The following is a 23,807-nucleotide window of genomic DNA, read 5'->3' as shown; positions in this document are numbered from 1 at the left end:
TCATTTTCATACCTCTGGATTTGTAAATCAAACTTCACAGAAGTATCTATCTCTGACTGTTGGTGCACACTGAAACGAAGACCAGCTAAAAGCTAGGGAGAGAAAAATGATAGGATATTAAGATGAGCTAGCACCTAATTGGTAAGAATTCCTACCTGATATATTTTTTTAATTTAAGCTATCAACCAACTCAAATTTTTAAAAATCTGACAATGTGTCTGTTGAAAAAATGTTCCCCATTTACTATCCCCCCACAGAAACCTCCCTAATAACAAAGAAAAGCAAACCAAACTGACAAACACAACAGTTTTCTTGCAATGTATGCCAATTTGAAAATAAGGTTGCTTTATGAACCAAAGTAATGTTCAAGGATGCTCCCTTTCTAAAATTGATATGTTATTTTCCCACCTTTATATTTCTGCTTGGAAGGATTTATAATATTTGATGTTCTATCTTCAGTGGTTCTAGGTTTTGTCAACGTGAGCACCCTTTCCATCACCTTCAGATCATAACCCATCCAAACCTGCTTATCCTATTCAAATCTTATTCAATTTCTTCCACAGCTTCTCTGTGATACTCCACAGAAGCCTTCTTCAACATCTTTTTAACACTATGGGCACCAATGCAATCAATCATGAACATTTATTAAGTGCCTACTAGAGAACAGGCACTGTGCTATAGCATCAAAGCACTTGAGCCAACTATCTACTGTTACCACTTACTTGTTACATGAACATCTCACTTTCTGTTTTAATTTTCTATTTCTTGAATGAATAGTCTTTACTAAGAATGATATTCTTCTTGAAAGTAAGTAAATAGGTCATTATAGGCAATTAGCTGCAACCTATTCACACACAAATTTCTCCATTAAAGTTTGGGTCACTTGTATCTTTGATTCTTAGAGAGAAAGGTGTTTCACAATGATAACTGCATCCATAGAGTGGGTCAATGGATAAATAATTGAGTTATTTATTGACAAATAAAAGTATCTATTACGTGCTTACTATGAATCAGGTGCTGTGCTAAGCACTGGGCCTTCAAGAAATTCACATTTTAATGGGATAGAAAACATGTGAACAGTTATTTATATACAAAATTCATAGAGTGACTATGGAAGGCAATATGAAGGAAGTAATAAGAAGCCACTACAGTTTACTGAACAGGGAGATAACATGGTTAGACTTGAGCTTCAGGAAATACACTCTGGCAGCAAAATGAAAGATGAATCAGAGTGGGATGAAACTTGAAGCTGAGAGATCAACCAGGACTGACTACAACAGACCAGGTGTGAGGGAATGAGGGCCTGTAACAAAGAAGTAACTATGTGAATAGGGAGAAAGGGACATACTGGAGAGTGGCTGTGAAGGTAAAAACAAACAATAACAGCACACACACACACACGCACACACACAATTTGGGAACAGATTATATGTGTGGGGTAAGTGTAAGCAATCAAAGATGACAACCAAGTTTGTAAGATAACTGTTTAATGACTGTGATTGTTGATGCCAAATGAAGAAATGAAGCTACCTGTCACTGCCAGGGTTAATCTGTCATGGAGGATGTCATGTGAACAATGCAAAGGAAAAAGGATTTCCTAAGGATAGTCTCCCAGATGCTTCTGTTTCCAGATCAAGTTCTTGAATATTATAGGGATTTGTGAATGCAATCCATGCTTACTCAAAAGATATTGGCCTAACAGTCCACAAAGGAAAATTAACTGTATGAAAAATACCTACCAACCAAACTAAGAAAAGTAGCTAAAACATCAATCTACTGAGTTAGTACCTCAGTTCATATATCTGGGACAGGCACTGCAAACGGGCTGTAGATTAGACTCAGAATTGAATAGGAAGAAAAGAAAGTTGGAATGTACTTAAAAAACTGTGCTTTTAATGACCCCAGGCTATTCTCTGGCATAAAAAAAAACTATCCTTGTAACAAAAATGTTCTCCTGATCATGCCATATGCCATATCATAACAGGCCTATTCCTCAAACTACCACAATCCGAGATTCACTAGATCAAACAACAGAGGAAGAGCAAAGTATATTAACATTTTTCTCTCTGTCTTAGTCACACTACAACAGGGTTCAAAGCAGTTACTTTTCAGAGGATTGAAATAGAAGATTAAAGTATATCTTTTATTCCTTCATGCTCCAGGGTCATGAACTAAACCTGACTCTCATTGATCTTTTGTCCTAAAGCTGGTAAAGTGTCTCATTTGGACATTTACAACATGGGATGAAAAAGAGTACATCCAGTTTGGAGAAAGGAAACCTGGATTCTAGTTCTGCCTTGTTTCTAACTTGCTGCATGTCCTTGTACAATTCCTTCCTCTTTTCTGGGCTTCAGTTTCTCCAATGTCCCTTTTCATTCTAATATTCTGTGCATCTCTGTACCAAAATAAAATGGCACATATTCAAGGGGCAGAAAAAAAAAACATGACATCCCCTAAAACCAAGATCTACTAACGTTTGCTAAAATGAGTTTTGGGGGACACACGCATTAACTTAAAAGTTCCACCCTCGCCTCATTACAGTGGAGTAAAGCAAGCGAAGAAAGAAGAATGCATAAGAATTACCAGGCACAGTGCTAAGCATTGGGGAAAAAATACAACAAAAAAAGACAATTCCTGCCCTAAAGGAGCTTACATTCCAATATGAGAAAAGGGTGGGAATGATCGGGGTGGGGGTGGGGTGGGGGGAATGTGAAGACCCTGGTTTGAAGCTTCAAGTCAAGGTTTTGAAGTCAGGAAGCTAGAAATCAGAAGCAGAGCCAGGAAGAGAAACAAGGTTCCAAGGGGAATGTACCAGTGGAAGAAGAGGGACAGGCAAAGGTGGCAGAATTCTCAGGTATAAATGGTGACATACCTAATTCTGGTTTTAAATAAGCAAAACTCAGCCGATAAAAAAGATTGAAATAATAACTTATTAAAATAAACAATCATACATTTGCATATGCAAATGTTTGAAGAATCTTTGATTCAATTGGGTTAAGAATTCCTTCTACCTATGCATATGACAACCCATTTGAGATCCCTGAGACATGCTGAGGTCACATGATTTTTCTAGGCTCAGACTGCTAGCAAATATCAGGTTTAGGACTTAAAGCTGGCACCCTGGGGACTTATTAGCTGGGTAATAGCCCTCTTCATTTTCCATCAGCTGCTCTGCTTGGTTTCCCCAGGATAAACCAATCACCTGAAATCTAATCATCATGGAGACTGATCCCATTCTGATACTCAATACCTATGCTATTTCCCCATGTATAAGATAAACTCTTTCTCGAAAAATTCGGGGTCTAAAAACTGGGTGTGTCTTATACAGTGGTGGTAGTTTTTTTACTTGCATTCCACACTTTTTTGCGCTTGTTTTTGTGCTCATTGTTGTAGATTTTTTTACTTGCATTTCCCTCTTTTTCCACACTTGTTGTCTTTGTGCTCACTGCACACCGGTGTATTAGGTTATGTTTTGTCACATTCTGCTTAGAAATGGCTCAGAAAAAATTTTCGCACAGTGCTGAATTCAAGTTAAAAGTGATCCAGGTTGCAAAAGTGAATGGAAATCGTGCTGCTGAATGTAAGTTTGGTCCTCCTCCAAATGAGAAAACAATCCCAGACTGGCTATGGGAAGAAGAAATCCTACTGAAAACACCATGGCAGAAGAAGGCCATGAGAGGCAAGTCAGCAAAACGGCCTGATTTAGAGAAGGAATTGAAGACACGGATTGAAGAGCAAAAGGCAATTGGAATTCCTGTGTCCACAAAGATGGTTCAGTATGGAGCAAGAAGAACTGCTGATGAAAAAGAGGTTACTGATTTCAAAGGAAGACACAAGAGGTGCTTCAGGTTCATGAAACGGATTGGACATATGTACATGCACCAGACTTGCCCAAAAGATGCCTGAAAGCTATGAGCAGATAGTCCTTGAATTTCATCGTAGTATTGTATGAATTTTATGATGAATAAAACTTGACTTCAATAACTATATGTAATACATTTTTTTTTCAAATTTTGGGCCCCAAAATTAAGGTGCTTCTTATACATGGGGAAATATAGTACTCAGCACCCTCAGTTGCTTCTCCATTCAAACTGGAGGGGTTGGGGGGGGGGAAGGAAGAAGCCCAGAGCAATAAACTCCTCCCCAAAGTCTTCCTTTATAGAGGACCCAGAATTTTTCAGCTACATTCTTAATTTCCTATCGTATTCTATGCCTGGTTTCAAACCCACCACCCTTCCCCAAACCTCCCACACGCTTAGGAAAGCACCTGGTACACAGTAAGCACTTAACAAATCTTCACTGACCACTACTGATAGACTCCCGGACCCTATCTACTATGCCAAGTTACTTTTCCAGGCCTCTGAAGCATTCAGAAAATATTTCGTTTACAAGCCACTGTGGTATTGACATAAGCACCCTGTTCCCTCTTCAAGAAAAAAAAATGATAAAATGAATTTAATGGAATTTAACTAGGTTATCTTACTTTAGTTCCAGCCTTCATGGGATTTCCAAGGTCACATACCACCTGGCGTGTTTGATTCTCCATTTTAAATGCACAGGACAGCCTTGACAAAGTCTATAATAGGACAAAGAGGCTTAAGAAACAAAATATTGAACACAAACACAGACTACAAGGTTGTAAAGTTCTTTGAAGAAACTTTGTACTTATAGATTAAAGTTTTTTTAACTAATTATCAAGTTAATATTTAATGGAAAAAACTAATATATAGTCCTACTACACATGAATGGAATATTATAACTCTAAGGTCTTGAGGGAATTCAGAAACATTTATTTAACTGTTAACACACAGTTTGACAGAAAAGCTTGAATGGTTCAGATATTGAGTTAAGTGGTCAAGTGCTTCTGCAAGATGTCAAAAATTGCAAATCATTTCAGGATTGCAGAGTGCTGGGCTTGAAGATAATTATAATAGATAAGACTCTTGACTGTCTAGAAATATGTCCTTGGGTAAAATAGGTATGGTTGCTCTGTAACTGCATTGTGTGCATAACTTATAAATGTTAATCAGGCTTATCAGTGCATTTCAATTATCAGAAAAGAGTTCTTGATTTAGAAGCTTACTTCACTGTTACGGACACCACCAATGAAATCTGCCTGGGGTGGAATGGACACAATGAGCTCAGCCTCATAGGCTCCTTCCCCTAGATTCTGGGCATTAACAATCAGTGTCAGAGGGTTGTCATCACCAATATAGATCTTCTTTTGATCACTAGAAATGAATACAAATCCAGGCAGTGAATGAAAAGAGCATGGAAAAACCAAGAGACAGGTGCATGGACTAATAATTTCAAAAATGATTTGAGAAGGCTTAAGAATATTTTGCAGTTCAGTAGAACATTGGCATTATATAGTGAGTAAAAATATTAGTGCTTTTCCCTATAATGAAATAAAATACTGGTAAATCACCTCCTCTGAGGTTTTTATTAATAACTCCTGTTTTCTTTTGTTCAAAAGCTAACTCCTAACTTAACCATCCATTCAAAAACACATCATATGATCTATACATTGTCCCTCCTGTTTTTAGTACATCACAGGATATTTTAATTATATCACCAAAAAGAATAATTGGGAGGGAGTAAGAGGAAGGGAGATTATGTCTATTTTTTTCTATCCAGGATTGGGCAATCAAACATAAATAGTTAAGTGATGATACACTTTATCAGTGAACTTGTAGACTACTGCGAATAAATTAAATACTTTCTCTAACTCAAGTGGTAAGAGAATTCTGATTTTTTTTGGAAGCTCAAACGATTTCTATTTGTGAATCCTTAAAATAATGATAATAATTACTTCACACAGGCATATTAGTTGTATATTATCTGTGATTTATTAAGTTCACGGAACTCTCAAATCATAAAGAAAAATAATCTTATCAAAATTACTTCTTAAGAAATAGTTTCATGGTATTTATTGATCATGTATTTACATAGCTATAAAACTTACCTATGTACAGAAACTTCCAGTTTGGGTTTGCACACATTGTCGTCACCACAGTCCAGTAGAATGTGAGCCTAAAAAATAACATTCAATCAATATATGTAAACAAATGTTACCATTTTGATCCACCTCTGGTATGTCATCATGGTACAGAGGCAAGTCTGAGTAATCTAGGCTATCTACAAAATTAAGTACTACAACTAGAAAGGGACAGAAATATTTGGCGAGGAAGTAAATAGTAAATTATTCCAAAATTATTCAAAACATCTCTTGAAAAGCTTTTAAATAACCATAAAAATCATGGGAGAAAAAACCTTTCAAATGGCATCACCTCACAGATGATAGAACATGCCTGTGCTATTGAGTAAAAATATTTTGGGAAGCTCTTATCAAAGCCAAACAGTTATCAAGAAGTTTCCTTTTCTCAAATTTTTCTATGTCAAGTATTTTCCTTATTTCATCCACAATTCATATGTTTCTTTTAACCATTTTCTTTTTTTGGTTAAATTTTCTTTTTTATTGTAGACTTAATCATTGACAAACACAAACATTTCAATATACAAAGACCTGCTAGAAAAAAAGCTTGCAAGAGAAACTGAATTTCTCTTACATATAGTTTTTCTCAAGGAACACACACACACACACGCACACACAATTTGCCCTACTCTGTTTTGATCCAATGTATACTTTTAAGAAAAGGTTGAGTGAATATAGTACCTGTCGACTAATATTGGCAGGAGTGAACTGGTTAAGAATGGGTTGCAATCCAGTCACATCAGCTGCAGTCTTATAATCTAATCTGTATTCCATAAAAATAGTAATTGGAGTGAGCTTGTCTCTAAATTCAGATTCATCCTGGAATGAAAATGATTCTAGTTAGTAGTGAAATAAACCCCAACATCTAAGAAGAAATCCCACATACTTCACTTACTTCTCGTTTGTCTCTAATTATCCCATCATTCATTGTATCTATATTCCCACAACAAATGCCAGAGAAATTTTGTACATTCAACAAAAATTTATTAAGCACCTACTATATGCCAGACATTGTGCTTGGATATAAAGGCAAAGGAAAACAAAACAAATGATCCCTGCTCTCTAGAAGTTCAGTCTAATGAGACAACACACCAACAACTATGTCCAAAAAAGATATATAAGGATAAGTTGGAGATAATCTCAGAAGGAAAGCACTAGCATTAAGGGGATTCAACAGGAAAAGTTACTTACAGAAAGTATGGTTCTAGCTGGGACCTGAAGGAAGTCAAAAAAGCCAGGAGACAGAAGTGAGGTAGGCAAGCATTCTAGGCATGAGGTGCTCCAGCCAGTGAAAACACTAAGAGTCAGAAGATGGGGTATCTTGTGCAAGGAACACTGACAACTCCAGTGCCACTGGTTCACAGAGTGTGTGGAAGGAAGCAAGGTATAAGAAAACTAGAAAGGTAGAAGGGGCCAGGTTATAAAGGGTGGTGTATGCGCCAAATGGGATTTTGCATTTGATTTTGGAGATAACCTAGAGGCATAAGTGTTTATTGAATAGGGGATTGACATAGTCTGATCTGTACTTTAGAAGACAGATTTGACAGCTGAGTGGAGGATGGATAAGAGTAGGGGGTGTCGAGGCTTGGAGACTACTTCAGTATTTCAGGCAAGATGATGAGGATTCCCACCTGAATGGTGGTGGTGTCAGGAACAAAAATGCTAGAAGTCAGGTAGTCCTGAGATTAAATTCAGCCTTGAACAAGAACTATGTGACCCTGGGCAAGTCACTTCACCTCTGCCTCAGTTTCTTTAACTGTAAAAATGGGGATGATAATAGCTCCAAACTCATAAGGTAGTTGTAAGGCTCCAATGTGATAATATCTGTAAAGCATTTAGCACAATGCCAAGTACATAGTAGTAGCTTAATAAATGCATATTCCCTCCCCCTTGGTTGTTGTTTTTGTTAGAGATCATGAAACAAAGGCTGAATGATCACTTGTTGGGGATGCTGTTAGAAGGCATTATTGGTTAAGTATGAGTTGGGTGAGGTAGTTCTCCAAATCCCTTCCAGTTCTTAGATTTCTGTCATCCTGGGAAGGATAAGATGCCCAGAAAGGACAACTTGATTTGATAATTAATAATAATAATAGCTAGCATTTATATAGCACTTATTACATAACCTAGAGAAAAAAAATATTCAGCAAATATTCCTACTTTCAGTTTATTTTTCTTTTTAAAAAAATTATTGTTATACAAAAAACATCTCAAAACTTTTTACAATTAAACTAAATAATAAAGGGGTCAGAAAGTAAAACAAAGAGATAACGTATGCAAAGTACTTTGTAACCTAAAGCATCTATAAGATATTGTTACATACTAAGAACAATGATGCTGTTTTTTTTTTACCCGTAGATACGCTGTAAGCTCTTCACATTGCATCTGCCCACCCTTTGAAATACTCATGTTCTTTGAGTGTCCAGGTGATTTGTTATGGAGAAAGAGGGCTCTCCTAATGGCTCCTTTTTGCTTCAGTTTATCTAAAAGAAGTTCAACCTGGAAATCTATGAAAATCAACAAATAAAAAGTATTTTTAAAAGAAGCAATCATTTTATATAGAAAATTTCTTACTTTAATAATATATCACATACTTTCCTTTAGATTTCCCAGTAAACAGTAAAAACTGCCTTCAAATCCCACAAAAATAATATTCTAATTAAGCAACCAATATTCCAAGCTTTAGTGTAAATAAATCTTTAACATTTCATGTATTAATAGTTTTGTTTTTTTAACCAGACCTCTAATTTCATCAATGAGAGAGCTACTGATTCCTGTCGTAAGGCAGCTAGGTCCCTTCTCTGCAATCTGTAGTCTCTGAGTTGACTGGGGCCCTAAGAGATTAAGGCCCTAAGATCAAGGTCATAGAGACCATGTTTGTCAGAGTTGGGACCTAAAACCAGATCTTCCTGACTCTCTTCTCACTATTCCATGCTGCCCATTTAGAAGAACATACTACTCCCCACCTCCAAACCTCTCAAAGTGTTGCAGCAAATTAATTTCTTATATAAGATGGAAAAATACTGGTAACACAATTTGACTGTTCCACATGGAGGATAATATAACAAACAACGTGAAAGAGATGCCAAGTTTGTTGACCCAGGCATGCAGAAGAAAATTCTTGATAGAAGTAACAGAATAAGTTTCAGAACTGAGTCTTCTGTCATTAACATTGACAGAACTCCAACTATTACTAACTTTAAGAAATATTTATCTAATGTTATATATACCAAAAAGCTCAAAAATAGTAGGTTGACTATTGGTGATGAATTATTCAGCAACAGCATCCCCTTACATTCTTGCAATTTAACTAAATGAAAATAAATTTTGTTTTGAGAACATTGGGAAAAGTTACCCCTGAAACCAAATGCACAAAAAAGTTATCACTAAGCAGTATGATATAGAGGTGATATCCCTATTTTTTTTTCACATGGGCAAAACATTTCCATTTTTCAAGAAAGTAGGAGAAGTGCTAGTGTTTGTGGTAAAGCTTGAGTTTTGTGAGCCCCCAAAGCACTCTCCTCTGCTCAGAGTTTCCAGGGGCCCTTAACAGAAAAACAGGTATTAAAGCAAGAGGGTTTTACAGAAGATGTAATGTACAGAAAAGCCCATGTGGATGGTTTCTCTAAATTTTACAAACAGTTAATTTAGTACTTGTCAATTATAAAATACCCTATGACCAAAATAGCAAAAATAGTTTTCCCTTGCTGCACAACTTACTCAGCTTCTCCGGAAGCCTCCCTTTGCCATCAGCCTTTAAGCAGAATCTCACGTTAAAACTGTGGGAAAATAAAAACCATAAATCCTTCCATCCAGTGAAAAGTTTCCAAATACTCTTTTTAAGTGTCTACATCTCACAATTCTAATCTCTAATTTTTAACTGACATCTTTATATATATCTTGAAATTAATTTTAACAAGTAAAATACAGAATTGTAGTCCTTTCTAACCCAAATTCTTCCTATAGTCAATTAAGTCCATTTTTTTCTCATGCTTAGAAGAAACAGAGCAGCTCATTAAAATCCCCTTAATAAAAGGACAGAGAACTCATAGAATGAGTAAATTTCCTGAAGGGTATTACTATTAATAATAATAGCTAGCATTTATACAAGGTTTGCAAAGCGCTTAATTATTATCTCTTTATATCCTCACAATAATCCTGGGAGGTAGAGGCTATTATTATCCCCATTTTACATGTGAATAAACTAAGGCAGCCAGAGGTTAAATGACTTCCTCTAGGTTACACAGATAGTAGATGTTAAGGCTGGATCTGAACTCGGGTCTTCCTAACTCTCAGATCCAGCACTCCATTGACTATCTAGCTGCCCTTGTATTAAAAAGTTATCAAGCATTATTTTAAAGTCAGTTCTTGCCATAAAGAGCAATGCCTGGGAGTTTTCTTCCTATAGGGCAGAGGACCTTTTTTGTCCAGACTCCTTTAGCAGCTCGGTGAAGCCTCCCAACCTCCTCTCAAAATAATGTTTATAAACATTAAAAAAAAATTGGGATTACAAAGAAAACTAATTACATTGAAATGAAAACATAATTTTTTTCACCATTCAAGATCAAAGACCCCCTGAAGTCTCTACATGGATCCCAGGTAAAGAACCTCTGCTATCCAGACTTCCAAGAACAGTTGGAAGTTAAGGCCTAACACATATAGCTGGGCCTAAAAACACCTAGGTAACTATGGAAACTGAGATAAAAATGTTCTAGCTCATTAATCTTGCTTCTTGCTCTACTTCTGAATCATTATGGACTAAACTCTGAACCTCACTTCTTAACCCTGCTTCCCATCATTATTGTATGTTGGGGGGTTTTTTAACCTCATTTACACTCCATACATCATCTCCCATCTCTGCTCCCAATCCCCTTCCTGATACTAGCTTCTTCCTGCTACCGTTGTGCTCCCTGCCAGTAGAAACAGCTACAAACTGTTCCTCCCTCCCCAAACCAGGCATTTCACTAAGCATCATGCCACCAACTCAGCCATAGCCCTTGACAGGCCCAGCTGTAGCAACGTTACAAAATGACTGTTTCAGTTTAACAAAGGGTTGCATCACCAAGAGCACTTAAATACATGTTTATAATCATCAGTTACTTGACAGGCTGATAAAGAACACTGTGCAGCTTCCTGAGAGTAGAGAGGAAGGCAAAGACTCTTAAATGTGTTTGGAGCCAATGCCAACTAAAGATCGCCAGAAAAGAACATAAAGAAATTCTGAAATGATAATATAAACCAAGGACGATGATGTGATTCTATTTCCAAAACAATTATTATTTGCAAAGAACTCTTCAGTGACATTTTTTATACAGTATAATGTGATAGTTGTTTTTTTCTTAATATTTCTTTTTAATTTCAAATCATCTACCTTTCATTATTTCTCAATTCATGCCTTGGCCCTCTCCAATTTATATCAGAAACATCCAAATATGTGAAGGAAACAAGAAAGAATGGGCTTTTGAGGAAAATCTAAGCATTGTGAGGGTCAGATGAGACAATAATTGTAAAGCACTTAGCACAATGCCTGGAACATAGTATGCACTATATAAATGTTAGGTAGTATTTATTTGAAGGAGTATAAAGAAGCTAAAAAGGGAAGCTTTGTCTTCTAAGACATATTAAGTGCTTCTTCAAAGAGATGATTTCAACTTAGAGTATCTAATTATTACTTAGCATGTTAAGTTGGAAAGGGAAGATAATCAAATGAACTAAACATTTAGAGGACCTATACAAAAACCGAATTTTATGATTTTATTGCTTGTTCCCCCTTTTTCTTTGGTTTGGACCTGTTATTTCATTAGTGTAAGAAACTCCAAGCATAGAAATTCCATCCACTGTTGCAAACTAGCAACTTCTGGGAAACTTAGAGATTTCCTGGGACACTGAGAGATTAAATGAATGATCCCAGGTAAGATAACGAGCATGCGCAGAGCATGGTTGCATATGCCTGTAATTCCAGATGCCAGGAAGCTGTGCTTAGCAGATTTCTCAAGCTCAGGAGTTCTAAACCAAGGTGGGCAATAGCGATTGGTTATCTACACTAAGTTTGACATCAGTACAGTGAGCCCCCAGAAGCAAGGGGCCACCAGGTTCCCAGAGAAGATGCAAATCAGCCCAGGTTGGAAACAGATTGAGCCAAAGCTTCCATGTCAATCAGTAGGAGGATCAGGTCTGAGTAGTCTCTGTAACCGGCCTGGATGGGATGGGGAGGCCAAGTCTTTAAAACAAATAAACAAAAATCCCACATGACCATTATATATCAGAAGTAAAACTTGAACCCAAGTCCTTCTAACCCCAAGCCTGGCACAATATCAATTATACTATACTGCATCTCCTTCATATATAACTGAGCAATTGTGGAAAAAGTCATTACTTTTATTTATCAGGTTGTTTAGCAATTCAAGAGCTTTGGTAACTTTTTCTTTGGAGATTATTTCTTTAGTCATAATATGGACCTGAAATACAACCCATCCATAAAAAGTGTTTTATATTTACCCTCCCTTGTTCTTTCAATTAACTATTTTAACTCACTTACATGCCTACTGAATTAACTACCACGTTAACACTTTTTATTAAACAAACATTCTTACCATGAAACTTTGACATCTGTGCCAGGGAGTGGACAGTTCTTATTATCTTGATTTAGAATAGTGGGATAAACTTCTAGGCCTGCATTTACAGTGATAACTGGCCTGGCTCTGTGGTGGTAATGGTTATATTTTAAGGGGAAAAAAAAGAAAATAAGATGAATTGGGAGAAACTTTTAAATTTTAGCAGGTTAGATACACAGATACATGGAGATGATATTTCTTAAACGTGCTCAGCTCAGAGACTCTCGTCTCCAAATAGGAGCCAGAGAGTTAGGATCTATAAACATCAATTTTTTCATAATACCCAAAATTAAGATCATCCATCACAAACCAAGGAGACCAAATTTTACAATCTTAAGGCTCATTTGCTAAACATATGTAAACATAGCCCAAAAAAAGAAGTGTAGGTACTAAGGAATACAAATGGAAAATGTTAGTGGAGCAGAATAGATATGGAAAAGCTTTTCTGATGACATCTTAGGACATACGGAATTGATGAAGTACAGATGCATGAAAAATGTCCTAAATTGCAAAAGGAAAAAATATAGTAATGAGACATTAAAAATCATAGCATACAGAAATGGAATAGGAACATGAATGAGTACTTAATTTCTCTACTATGATTATTTATATTAGAAATACATGAAATTTATTTCCTTGACTTTTATGGAAATATTTTTAATGCTACAGCCAAATACAGAGATAAAAAACAGAAGAAAATGTAAAAATTTTGAAAATAAAACAGTGAAGGTCTGAACTGAATGACATTTTTTAACGACCATAGTTTTACTTATAAACATATCAGAATGACTAACACTTAGCTGCAATGAAATACTGGATATCAAGCATTATCAATTACTCCTCCAGGGCTAAGCTGCATTTCATATATTATTTAGTATTTAGTTACAGAATTATCAAATGACTCTAGACTGCTTCCTAAAAGAGGTTCCAGAAGCCTTACTCACCTATATAAAACAGCTCGGTCCACTCCAAAAGCACCTACAATTAAATCTAAAAAAAGAATAAAACCTGGTTTTTAAAAATTTATAATTTTACTAATCAAAAAGAAAAAAATAAATTTTCCCTGGATAAATTTATTGTCAGAGTATTTTAATTTTTAGTTCTGGTCAAGTTTATTCATTTCCTATTCCTATATTCTTACAAAATAATGACTCTAAAATTCTCAGAAGTTTTTTTTTTCCCAATGATGAGTCTTAACATTATATCTAAAGGGGAAATAGGGAAAAGGTAGAAGATTTAAATAAGTTACTACTAATCTATATCCTGGACTATAGCTCTAATCTCTATTCTAGGTGGATTAAAAACATATGTATGCCCATATAACTTTAATGAGATCCTGCAGGGATTAGAAGATGGTAGACAGGGAAAAAATATATAGAACCTGTGGTTTTCACCACATCAAAGACTTTGACCCAAAGGAAAAAATAATCACCTGCATGTATAACCTATTTCTAGGAACAAAACTTCTAAAGGAAGAGTCTCAGCATGAGCTATGTCATACCATATGTGTCCCTTACTCTATGTACTAAAAGGGAAAATTAATTTCTAGTTCCCTGGTTGCCTTACTGAAATAATGGTTTTTAGTATTCAAATGTCACAACACATGTAAATTTTTTTTTAATTAAACTAAACAAATACCAAAGAAAATGGCTTTTTTCCAAACAATTAAGTGCATGAGAAAACAGCTAGGTGGCACAATGGATAGAGCGCTGGATTTGGAGTCTGGAAGACTTGAACCTACTAGTCTTAAACACTTATTAGCTGTGTGACCCTGGGCAAGTCACTTCACCTCTGTCTACCTTGGTTTCCTCGTCTATAAAATGTGAATAACAATAGCATTTAAATCCAAATGTTGTAATGGAAATCAAATGAGATAATATTTGAAAAAAAAAAAGCATTTCACAAACTTTAAAAATGTAAACACTAGCCAGACTAATAACTATGATGATGATTATTATATTAGTTGGTTGTTATCCCTCGTTCTCAAAGAGGACCAAAATGACATCACTATGTTGGGGTCAAAGTACAAGTGTGTCTAACTGGCTAATAGCCATCCTGACCAATATGAACTTAGAAGGCTCTACCACAGTTCAGACACAAAATGTCCATATTATAATCAGAACAAAAAGAGAAGATTTTACATGAAGTTTCAGATTTCTTTTATGTACAGCTTGCTTTTTTAATAGCATGTAATAAATTCATTCTTTAGCTTTTATAGCTGTCCCACTTGTCTGTGATTCTCTCTAGCCAGAAGATTTTTCTTTGTCTTTTTAAAAGAAGATATTTCAATGGCAATACATTCTTTTCTTTCTTTTCTGTTTTCATGTGTAAGCTATAGGGGGAACATATATTACTAAGCTAAATCTACTTTAACTGTATAAATGTAATCAACTCAGAAAATTATTGCAGTACATTGAGTTCTCCATTATACACATCAAAAAAAGCCATGCTCTCCGGTTTCAATCCTAGGTGGTAAAAAATGAAAGTTGTATAGTTAATTAGAATTATATATGCATGACTTCATGTACATCATTCTATTTTACTACATAGCTCCTAATTTCATATTTTGTGTATACATATATAGATTTCTTTGTAGACATATGCATCTATATATGTCTATATGTAAATGCACATATATGTATAAGATAATCTGAAATGCTTTCATAAACATACATTTTTTAGGGTTAGAAAAGTTTTTGGAGCATATTTAGTGCAAGCTCCTCACTTTGCAGGTACAGAAACTGAGGCCAAGAAAGATGAAATGATTTGCCCAAAGCCACTTGACCAATTAGTAACAAACTGAGGCTTGAACCCAGCCATCCTGACTTCTGGGAATTTTTTCATACCACATCTTTTCATTACTTCCCTTCACAAAAATCATATGGAAAACAGTTAAATGTAAGAGCTTGATATTTCATTGTCACTATAAATCAAGATAGCAAACGCTGATTTTTACAAATGATTTAACATATATGTGTACACTGTTTTACCTGGGTATCCATTTTGATCTATATCTGTGGCTCCTTTCAATGAGTACCCAAAGCTTGGTGGCATGGCCCGGGCAGCCCATTGTCCTTCTAGGATTTGAGATGGCACTGAATTTAAGCCTGTGGCTCTTCCATTGTAGATATAAACAATCCCTCGTTTGTCTTCTCCCCCATAGGGGGCAGCAATTGCAACGTCTGTGAATAAAAAGGGAAGACTTCAGAAAGTCTGAGCATCTGTAGGAAAAAGACTTATGGATTCCCATAAATCACTCCAATAATAAATGCAATATTAAAGCCTGAGTGCAGTGTCATGTATTCAAAGGCAATGCTTCAGTTCAAAATGAAACGAACCATATCTCTCAGGCATATTGTTGATTTCTAAGTACTAAGGATTAGAATGTTTCAGCAGGATGTACTTATGGAAATGAGACAGTTCTGAGGCACAGAGGTATTTTCCAGCTCTTGCAATGTGAAGCATCATATTTGCAATTAATGCCTGACTTTGGCTATCATAAACTCTTACCTTTGAAAGCAAGGAATGCAGCAAGAAATGAGGTTGGCACAAGATGCTTCCAAGTTAAAGACTGAACCTAAAACTAAACCCCACAGACCGGGACCCCCAGGAACCTGCCCTGGATATTAGTGTATTCTCTTATTCAAATTATCGTATATTTATTTCCCTCCATAGAATATTAAATTCTTTGAAGGTAAGAACTGTTTCTATATCCCATGTATCTAGCACAATGTCTTGAATATAGAAAGTGTTTAATAAATACTTGTTAAATTGCACTGAATTGGCCAGGCAGATATAGGATATGTGTCATCAATATGACAGGTTCTGTGCATTATCTTGATCTTTCCTAGTTCAATTTCTGTACATAATCAATTAATAGGAATTTATATTGGCTGCCTTCTGAAGTTTTCCTGGGATTACCATTATCCTTCTTACTTTACCTTAGAAAGTCTTTTACCTCATGTATTGCTACATAGATCTGTTAATGAACTTAAACTCCTGGGTACTCTGACCATGTAACTAATATTCATGTAACTAATGGTATTTCTGTTTCTTAATTTCATTACAGACCAGATCAACATTAAAATAATGTGGGAGGTTAAGTTTCTTAAAACAAACAGCATTCCCTAGATAGATCTGCCTTATAAAGCATAGTCTAAATAACACTAACATCCAAGTCAAAGGGGGTCACAGAGCTTTGTTTACATTAGTCATGTAATTAAAAACTAAATTAAAATACATACTTTCAAGCTTGCCCACAAAACTGTGATGTATTTAGGATTTCATCAGATTTAATATCATCTTCTTTCACATTTATAATAGCAGTTCACAGTCAAGACCTCAGAATATTGCTAAAACTTTGTCAGTTATAAAGAAGCAAAACAAGCCTATGATTGCTGCAGAAGTCACAGAACAGTCAACCAGATTAAAGGAGGAGGAGGATTACATTCCAGATGATTTCAAATAAAAAAGAGAACTTCAATTTTCTTAAGATGTTGCCTGGATTTTGAGGGGATTTCTAACCATCTTAATATAAATGGTACTAGGAAGATATTCCACTTGAAGCAATTTGTACTATGAATTTAAGAAATGTCATAATGTGTCAGACCAGATCACTCCAGTATTCTAGCTCTAACAGTGACATTAAGGGAGGTTCTGGGAGACCATGATTCTACTGGATAATGTTAACCTCCAAAGGTTAGGACTATGCTCCATATAAACTATCTTCCTTCAATATCCAATTTTAGAGCTATCATTCATTATAAAATCTAAAGCTTCACTGGATATACTCATGTTTCTTTCTGATAAGTTTATTGGTTATTACTCTAAACAAGTACTTACCTCATTTGTCCCATAAATGCCTCTTTGAAGCCTCAGTAATAACCATACCCTTAAAATTGTTGTCATACAAGCAGGAAGGTGATAAAGATAACTGGGTATCAAATTTAGATAGATTCTAGCATTTGCAGTTAGGTAAACAAAAGCCCATATCCATCCTATCATGATTTTATACATATTTATCATATTTTTCTTTTTTTTTCTAATCTTGAGTTCTATTGCTACTGCTGCTGCTATTATTAAGACTCTCCTCACAAAAGAAACTCATTAAAAAAAAAACCTCTTCTACCTCCTTTATCTCTTTCTTGGGAATTCTGACTACAAGCGCACACCATATACTCAGATATAAACATTATGCTTCTGTACAAAGGTAGGAGACTGACTCCTGTTTTGTTTCTGGTGTCCTTCCATAACATCCAAATCCCATATTAGGCCTTGTTTAGCAATAGCAGATTGGTCCAATGTCTCCAAGTACCAACCTGTATCTTGTCCTTGATACATACAGTTCATAGAAGAGAGTAAACTTGTTCTGTTTGTTCCAGAGGAGAGATTCAAGAGCAATGAGTGAAAGTTACAAAGAGACAATTTTGGTTTCACATTAGGTGAATGATCATAGGATCATATATTTAGACCTGGAAGTGACTTTAGAGATAATTCAGTCCAACTCTCTCATTTTAAAGAGGAAGAGAATGAAATGCAGAAATATTGTAATAAATTCAGCTTGAGTAATTTTCTCTAAAAGTGTCAGGGGAATATAATCCTTAAAGTCACTCTCCTCTGTTACAAGTCTAAATGCCAAACTTTCATGGTAGTGAAATCTTTTACCATATATTTTAGGGGGCAAAATTTGTGCCTGAATAGTTTTGCCCAGTTACTAATTTATAAGGGTCGTTTTAGACATTAAATATCAAACAAATGACTTTCCATCAAGGTGTGACACAAGTGGAGGAGGGAAGGGAAAGAAAATTCACTTCCTTCACCAAAAGTGTTTGAACTATGTGGAGTGATTGTAGTTTGCCCTCTTCAGGTTTTAAAATGCAGTAGTTTGTGGGTTTTATTTTTCTGCGCATCAGTAGATTAAAGAGGACTGGACAGATTGATTTGTCATTAGGTTGATATACAAATATTTCACTGTTCTTACTGTTAAGGGAAAAAACTCCACTCCTTTACCTTTACTCCTTTATGAACGGATAGATATCCCTGAAATAATTTCTAAAGCAGAATATTTAGGATTTTTGCCTTGTTTTGTTAGGTTGGTTTTTTTTTAAGTTACTGGTTTCTTACACATTGTCTCACCCTTGATAGATGGACAAAAATGCTGTTAATGTTTCCGATGCAATTTAATTCAGCAAACATTTATAAAGTGCCTATTAGGTATAAAGAAATATGGAAGGTACTTGGATATACAAAATGAAACTGTTCCTTACCTCAAGGAGCTTACATTCCACTGGATGTATGCCAATACAACCAGGGTAAAATGCTGCTGTTTACAGTTGTTTGGTCATTTCAGTTGTGTCTGACCCTTTGTGACCCCATTTGGGGTTTTCTTGGCAAAGATACTGGAGTGATTTGCCATTTTCTTCTCCAGTGGATCTATTCTGTCAGGCCATCAGAGCTTAAGTGACTTGATCGGGGTGACACTGCTAGGAAATGTCTGAGGCTGGATTTGAACTCAGGCCTTCCTAACTCCAGGCCCAGTGCTCTATCCACTGAGCCACCAATTGCCTCCAACTATTGACACATTCTCTGCATGGGGAAAATCAAAGAATTCTACCACATATTTTTGCTGAAGAGAAGAATTATGAGAGATGTGAACTGTTTTAAAGTACTTGTAGGCAGTCATGTGGAGAAGAGAGTAAACTTGTTCTGCTTGTTCCAGAGGAGAGATTCAAGAGCAATGAGTGGAAGTTGCAAAGAGACAAATTTTGGTTTCACATCAGGTAAATGATCATAGGATCATATATTTAGACCTAGAAGTGACTTTAGAGATAATTCAGTCCAACTCTCTCATTTTAAAGAGGAAGAGAATGAGGTGCAGAGATATTGAGCGACTTGCTAGGGATCATACAAACTTTGTCTAAGGCAGGACTTGAACTCACTTCTTCCCTACTCTAAATCCAGTGCCCTATATATTATGTCACCCATTTGCTTAAAATTAGAGCTATCCAAAAGTGGAATGGACTCCCATAATAAGTGACAGATTTCCTATCTTCGGAGCTCTTCAGCAGAGGTTAGAGGACCATTTGATTCCCTGAGCCCAGGCAATTTTACATTTTCTGCTAACTTAGCACAAGAGGGCACTATAGCTTAGCAGAATATATATTCCATTCTTTTCACAGAGAACATTGATAATAGCAGCATTAAGACCAACGAGAAGTCCCACAAACTACAGTATAGGGTATATGTCTACAGGTAGGAACAATAATGATGTTACCAATGAATTAATCTGATAATATATTCCTGGGGGAAAAATGACAATGTAGTAGAGACTGATTTTTTTTTAAAGTGTATAACTTACAAGAAGAAAGTAGTGAGTTTTTGTCTGATATAATATATTATTCATTGAAGCTGAACTCTTTCTTTGGAAAGAAAACTGATGTCATCAACTATTATATACAAGATTCTATGACTTTGTGGCAAAGCATTGCAAGTCAACAACCAACTGTTAATGAAATGCTATCTTACCATTGAAGCCATCCTGGTCAAGATCTCCCAGAGGAGCAATAGCACTACCAAATCTGGCAAAGATCTCAAAGCCATTCAGCTTGATGATCTGAAAACCTCCTGAAGCTTGCTGCAGGCATATGGAGACCTGACCCACTTCCTGAAGTTTGCCATCAGACCCACGATCCATGAAGAGGGGAGCTCCAATAAACACATCTGCATAACTGTAAAGAATAGTCTTTCAACATGCATATAGGCAATAACAAATTTTCTACTCACTAACTTCTCTCTTCTTTTTGCATCTCCCACAACTATGTAGACACATTAAGTGATCTCTAGGGTGATCATTTCAGCTTCATGTTTGCCTTCAAGTTTGTGTAGCATCTGCAAACTATTTATAAAATGAGTTCATTCCTTGATACTAGAAAGATTAACAAAAAGCAAAAGATCTGTCTCCAATTAGGATTACAAATTATGTGACCATGTTAAACATTTTTAAGATGAAGTGTGTTTTACAGAACTGCATGAGAGAAAAGTGTATACAGAAACAGAAGAGGGTAAAAAAAAATCACTCTAAACCAGTTTATTTAGGCTTAGTAAAGCTGTTCATAAACAATGAAAGAAACTGTTTAGGGAAACATTTTTTTTTAAAGAAAAACTTACTTATCCCCATTAATGTCAGTGGCAGCTACAGAAAATCCAAAATATGCAGCCATCTGGATAAAAAGATGAAAATGATATGTTAAAATTCCATCTAACTGGTTTATAGATGCCATTTTGTCTTTTATTTTTCAAACAGAAAAAAAATATTTTCACATGTCTTCAAATCTTCAAAATACTTATGTTCCCCCTCTACTATTATCATCCTTTAAAAAGGACCAACAATTTGGTAATAAGGTACTTATTTGCTTTCCTAAAGTGTGTGATAGTAAGAACATGAGAATCATAACTAAACTTCATTCAAATGACTCTCAGGTTCTGCCATTTGTCACAAGGTTTTATCAAGAACTGTCATTTAACTACGTCTATGGTGGATTTCCTTCCTGTCTTGCATTCTTTCCCATTACTCAGACACTCACATACACTTCTTTTTTAGCCAAATTCTGGAAGCTGATATTTCTCATATAGGAAATACACTCATATTAAAAAGTGGCAATTGCCACTTATTGAAAAATTTTAAAGTGAATAAAAAGGGGTTTTTTAATTGCTATTTTAAATAAATTGTCTTTTGAAGAGATGTGGAAATTTTGTTCCTCCTTATCAATCACTTTGCTAGTTTATTTTATGGTTATATTCTACTAGATTCAATCTTTTATCCAGTGACATTCTCTCCCAAATACACAGAAGGGGACTATAATTCCAAATCCCATTTAGATTGTTATAAAGCTAATGTCAACAATATTTAGTACAATGGCATTCTCAGTGGCCAAGAATGTATTTATCTAATCTAAAAAGTATTATTGTTTTAATGATAATTAATAATTTAATGATAACTGATGACTTTTTCCTATATATTCTCTTCAGGATTTTGTGATACTGCTCTGTTTTAGTTCTCCTTCTCCTACATGTCACACCTCTCCTTCACAGTCTCCTGTGCTGGATCTTTATCAGTGTCATGCCTACTAACTGTAGGTATTACTCAAGACTGTCCTGTGCCCTCTCTTCTTTTATCCATGTGTTACCTCTTTTGGTGAGTTCATCAGCTTATATGAATTCAATTATCATCTCTATACAAATGGTTCTTATATCTATCTACAGCATTAGTTTCCCTCCTAAATTCTGGTTCTAATCGGTGGAGGGGCACAAATAAGTAATTATTATTATTATTATTGATCATGATGATAGCTTACATTTATATAGTGCTTCTATAAGGCACTGTGCTAAGCACTTTACAAATATCATCGCATTTGATTCTCACAACAACCTTGGGAGGTAGGTGCTAGTATTACCCTTAGTTTACAGATGAGGAAACTGAGGCAAATTAAGATTAAGTGACTTGACCAAGGGTATACAGGGTCTGAGGTCAGATTTTAATTCAAGACTTCCTCATTCCAGGTCCAGCACCTTATCCACTGTGCCACCTAACTGCCTACATATTGGACATTTCTGGCTGGGTATTCCATAGGCATCTCAAATTCAACATGTCCAAAACATAACTATCCTTCTCCCGAATTTCCCTGTTACTATCAAGAGCACCACCATCCTACCAGTCACCCAGAGTCACAAACCTCAGTGTCATCCTTGATGACTCATTCTCATATGCCCAACATATCTAAACCATTGCCGAATTTTGCAATTTCTGCCTTCACAATATCACATATGCATATCCCCTTTTCTCTATTCACATAGCCACCTCTCTAGCTCACACCTTTATCACCTCTCACCTAGAATACTACAAAGACCTTTTAATTTGTCTCCCTGACTAAACTCTCCTTTCATGTCAATCTATCCTCAAATAAGCCACAAATGATTTTCCTAAAGCTTACATCTTCCTACCCTACTCAATAAACTCCAGTGGTTCCTTACTTATTCCAAGATCAAATACAAAATCCATCGTGTATATTTTAAGCTCTTTACATCTTAGTGCCTTCCTACCTTTCCAGTGTTCTTACACTTTATTCTCACTGCCCATACCGACCCAATGGCTGTTCTCTGCATACAATACTTGATTTTTCATCTCCAATCTCCTAAGTCTGTACCAGATATCCCCTAGTGATGAAATTCTCTGCCTCCTCACCTCTATCTCTTAGAATCCATGGCTTCCTTCAAAATTCAGCTCATACACCTACCTTCTGCAGGAGGTCCTATCTAAGGTTCCCTTTATCTACTGTGTATGTATCTTTTATTTACCTAATAACTTACATGTTTTCTCCCTCACTAGAATTTAAGTTCCTTGAGATCACAGAATATTTTTGCTTTTCTTTATCTTCTCAATGTTTAAACAGTGTTAGACACATAGTAAGTACTTAATGCTTGATGACTGATTCTCTGATAAATGTTAAAGGATTTATTTTTAAATTATTTGAATAGGTACTGATTAAACTGTTTCTGTTTTATTATTTTGCTATTCTTTTCTTTAAAAATTATTCAATTTGCTAATTCTGTAATGTATATATTACAGACTGTTTCAAAATGTCTTATATGGGAAGGGGAAATTTGAAACTTTAAATTTTCTTTTGATTGAAGCAAAAAGTTTTGTTTTAAACAACAGACAAAACAAAGTTTATATGTATTACCCAATATGCAAATATGGACATACCATGCCATTCTAGATACTATATCAAACTATACTAAAAGACATCTATCAAAAACTGTCAAAAACTGCTACATAACAAATCAAGAAAAGAATATTTTCTTACCAGTTACAAAAGGATCTTTTTAAACTAATTATTCTGATATTAAAAATAAAAGAACACCTTAACTGACGATTCATAATATAATACACTCATTATAAAGACTGGAAACACACATTTTTAAGAACGTACACCGCATTTTATATGTATGTCTGACTATAATATATGTATTACATATATATGTACATATATTTGCTATTTATTAAATTAATACACATTAAATATAAAGCAATTTTAAGAGGCTTACCTGTTCTCCAGTAAAATTATACAAAGAAGACATATTTTTCCCGTCATAAATATAAACCTGTTTAGGATAAATGAAATTTTGTGAAAATATGGTAAAAC

At 35.3% G+C, this 23,807-nt stretch overlaps 1 protein-coding gene across 1 annotated transcript in view; it reads right to left on the bottom strand.

The window, feature by feature from the left end:
- Positions 1-23,807, bottom strand: part of ITGAV (integrin subunit alpha V) — a 113,582-nt gene that overhangs the window by 14,738 nt on the left and 75,037 nt on the right. Inside the window, exons 10-22 of the mRNA XM_036743427.1 lie at positions 23,710-23,766; positions 20,773-20,825; positions 20,131-20,333; positions 15,597-15,788; positions 13,551-13,596; positions 12,586-12,693; positions 9,713-9,771; positions 8,345-8,499; positions 6,677-6,814; positions 5,966-6,033; positions 5,084-5,231; positions 4,484-4,576; positions 13-92 (exon numbers count right to left, since the gene is read on the bottom strand). Coding sequence (XP_036599322.1) covers positions 13-92; positions 4,484-4,576; positions 5,084-5,231; positions 5,966-6,033; positions 6,677-6,814; positions 8,345-8,499; positions 9,713-9,771; positions 12,586-12,693; positions 13,551-13,596; positions 15,597-15,788; positions 20,131-20,333; positions 20,773-20,825; positions 23,710-23,766 — 1,400 coding nt within the window. The remainder of the gene's footprint in view (positions 1-12; positions 93-4,483; positions 4,577-5,083; positions 5,232-5,965; positions 6,034-6,676; positions 6,815-8,344; positions 8,500-9,712; positions 9,772-12,585; positions 12,694-13,550; positions 13,597-15,596; positions 15,789-20,130; positions 20,334-20,772; positions 20,826-23,709; positions 23,767-23,807) is intronic.

This window comes from Trichosurus vulpecula, chromosome 2 (assembly GCF_011100635.1).
Source record: "Trichosurus vulpecula isolate mTriVul1 chromosome 2, mTriVul1.pri, whole genome shotgun sequence".
Classification (NCBI taxonomy): domain Eukaryota; kingdom Metazoa; phylum Chordata; class Mammalia; order Diprotodontia; family Phalangeridae; genus Trichosurus; species Trichosurus vulpecula.
The sequence above is the reverse complement of the archived record's forward strand: the minus strand, read 5'-3'. Positions and strand labels throughout refer to the sequence as shown.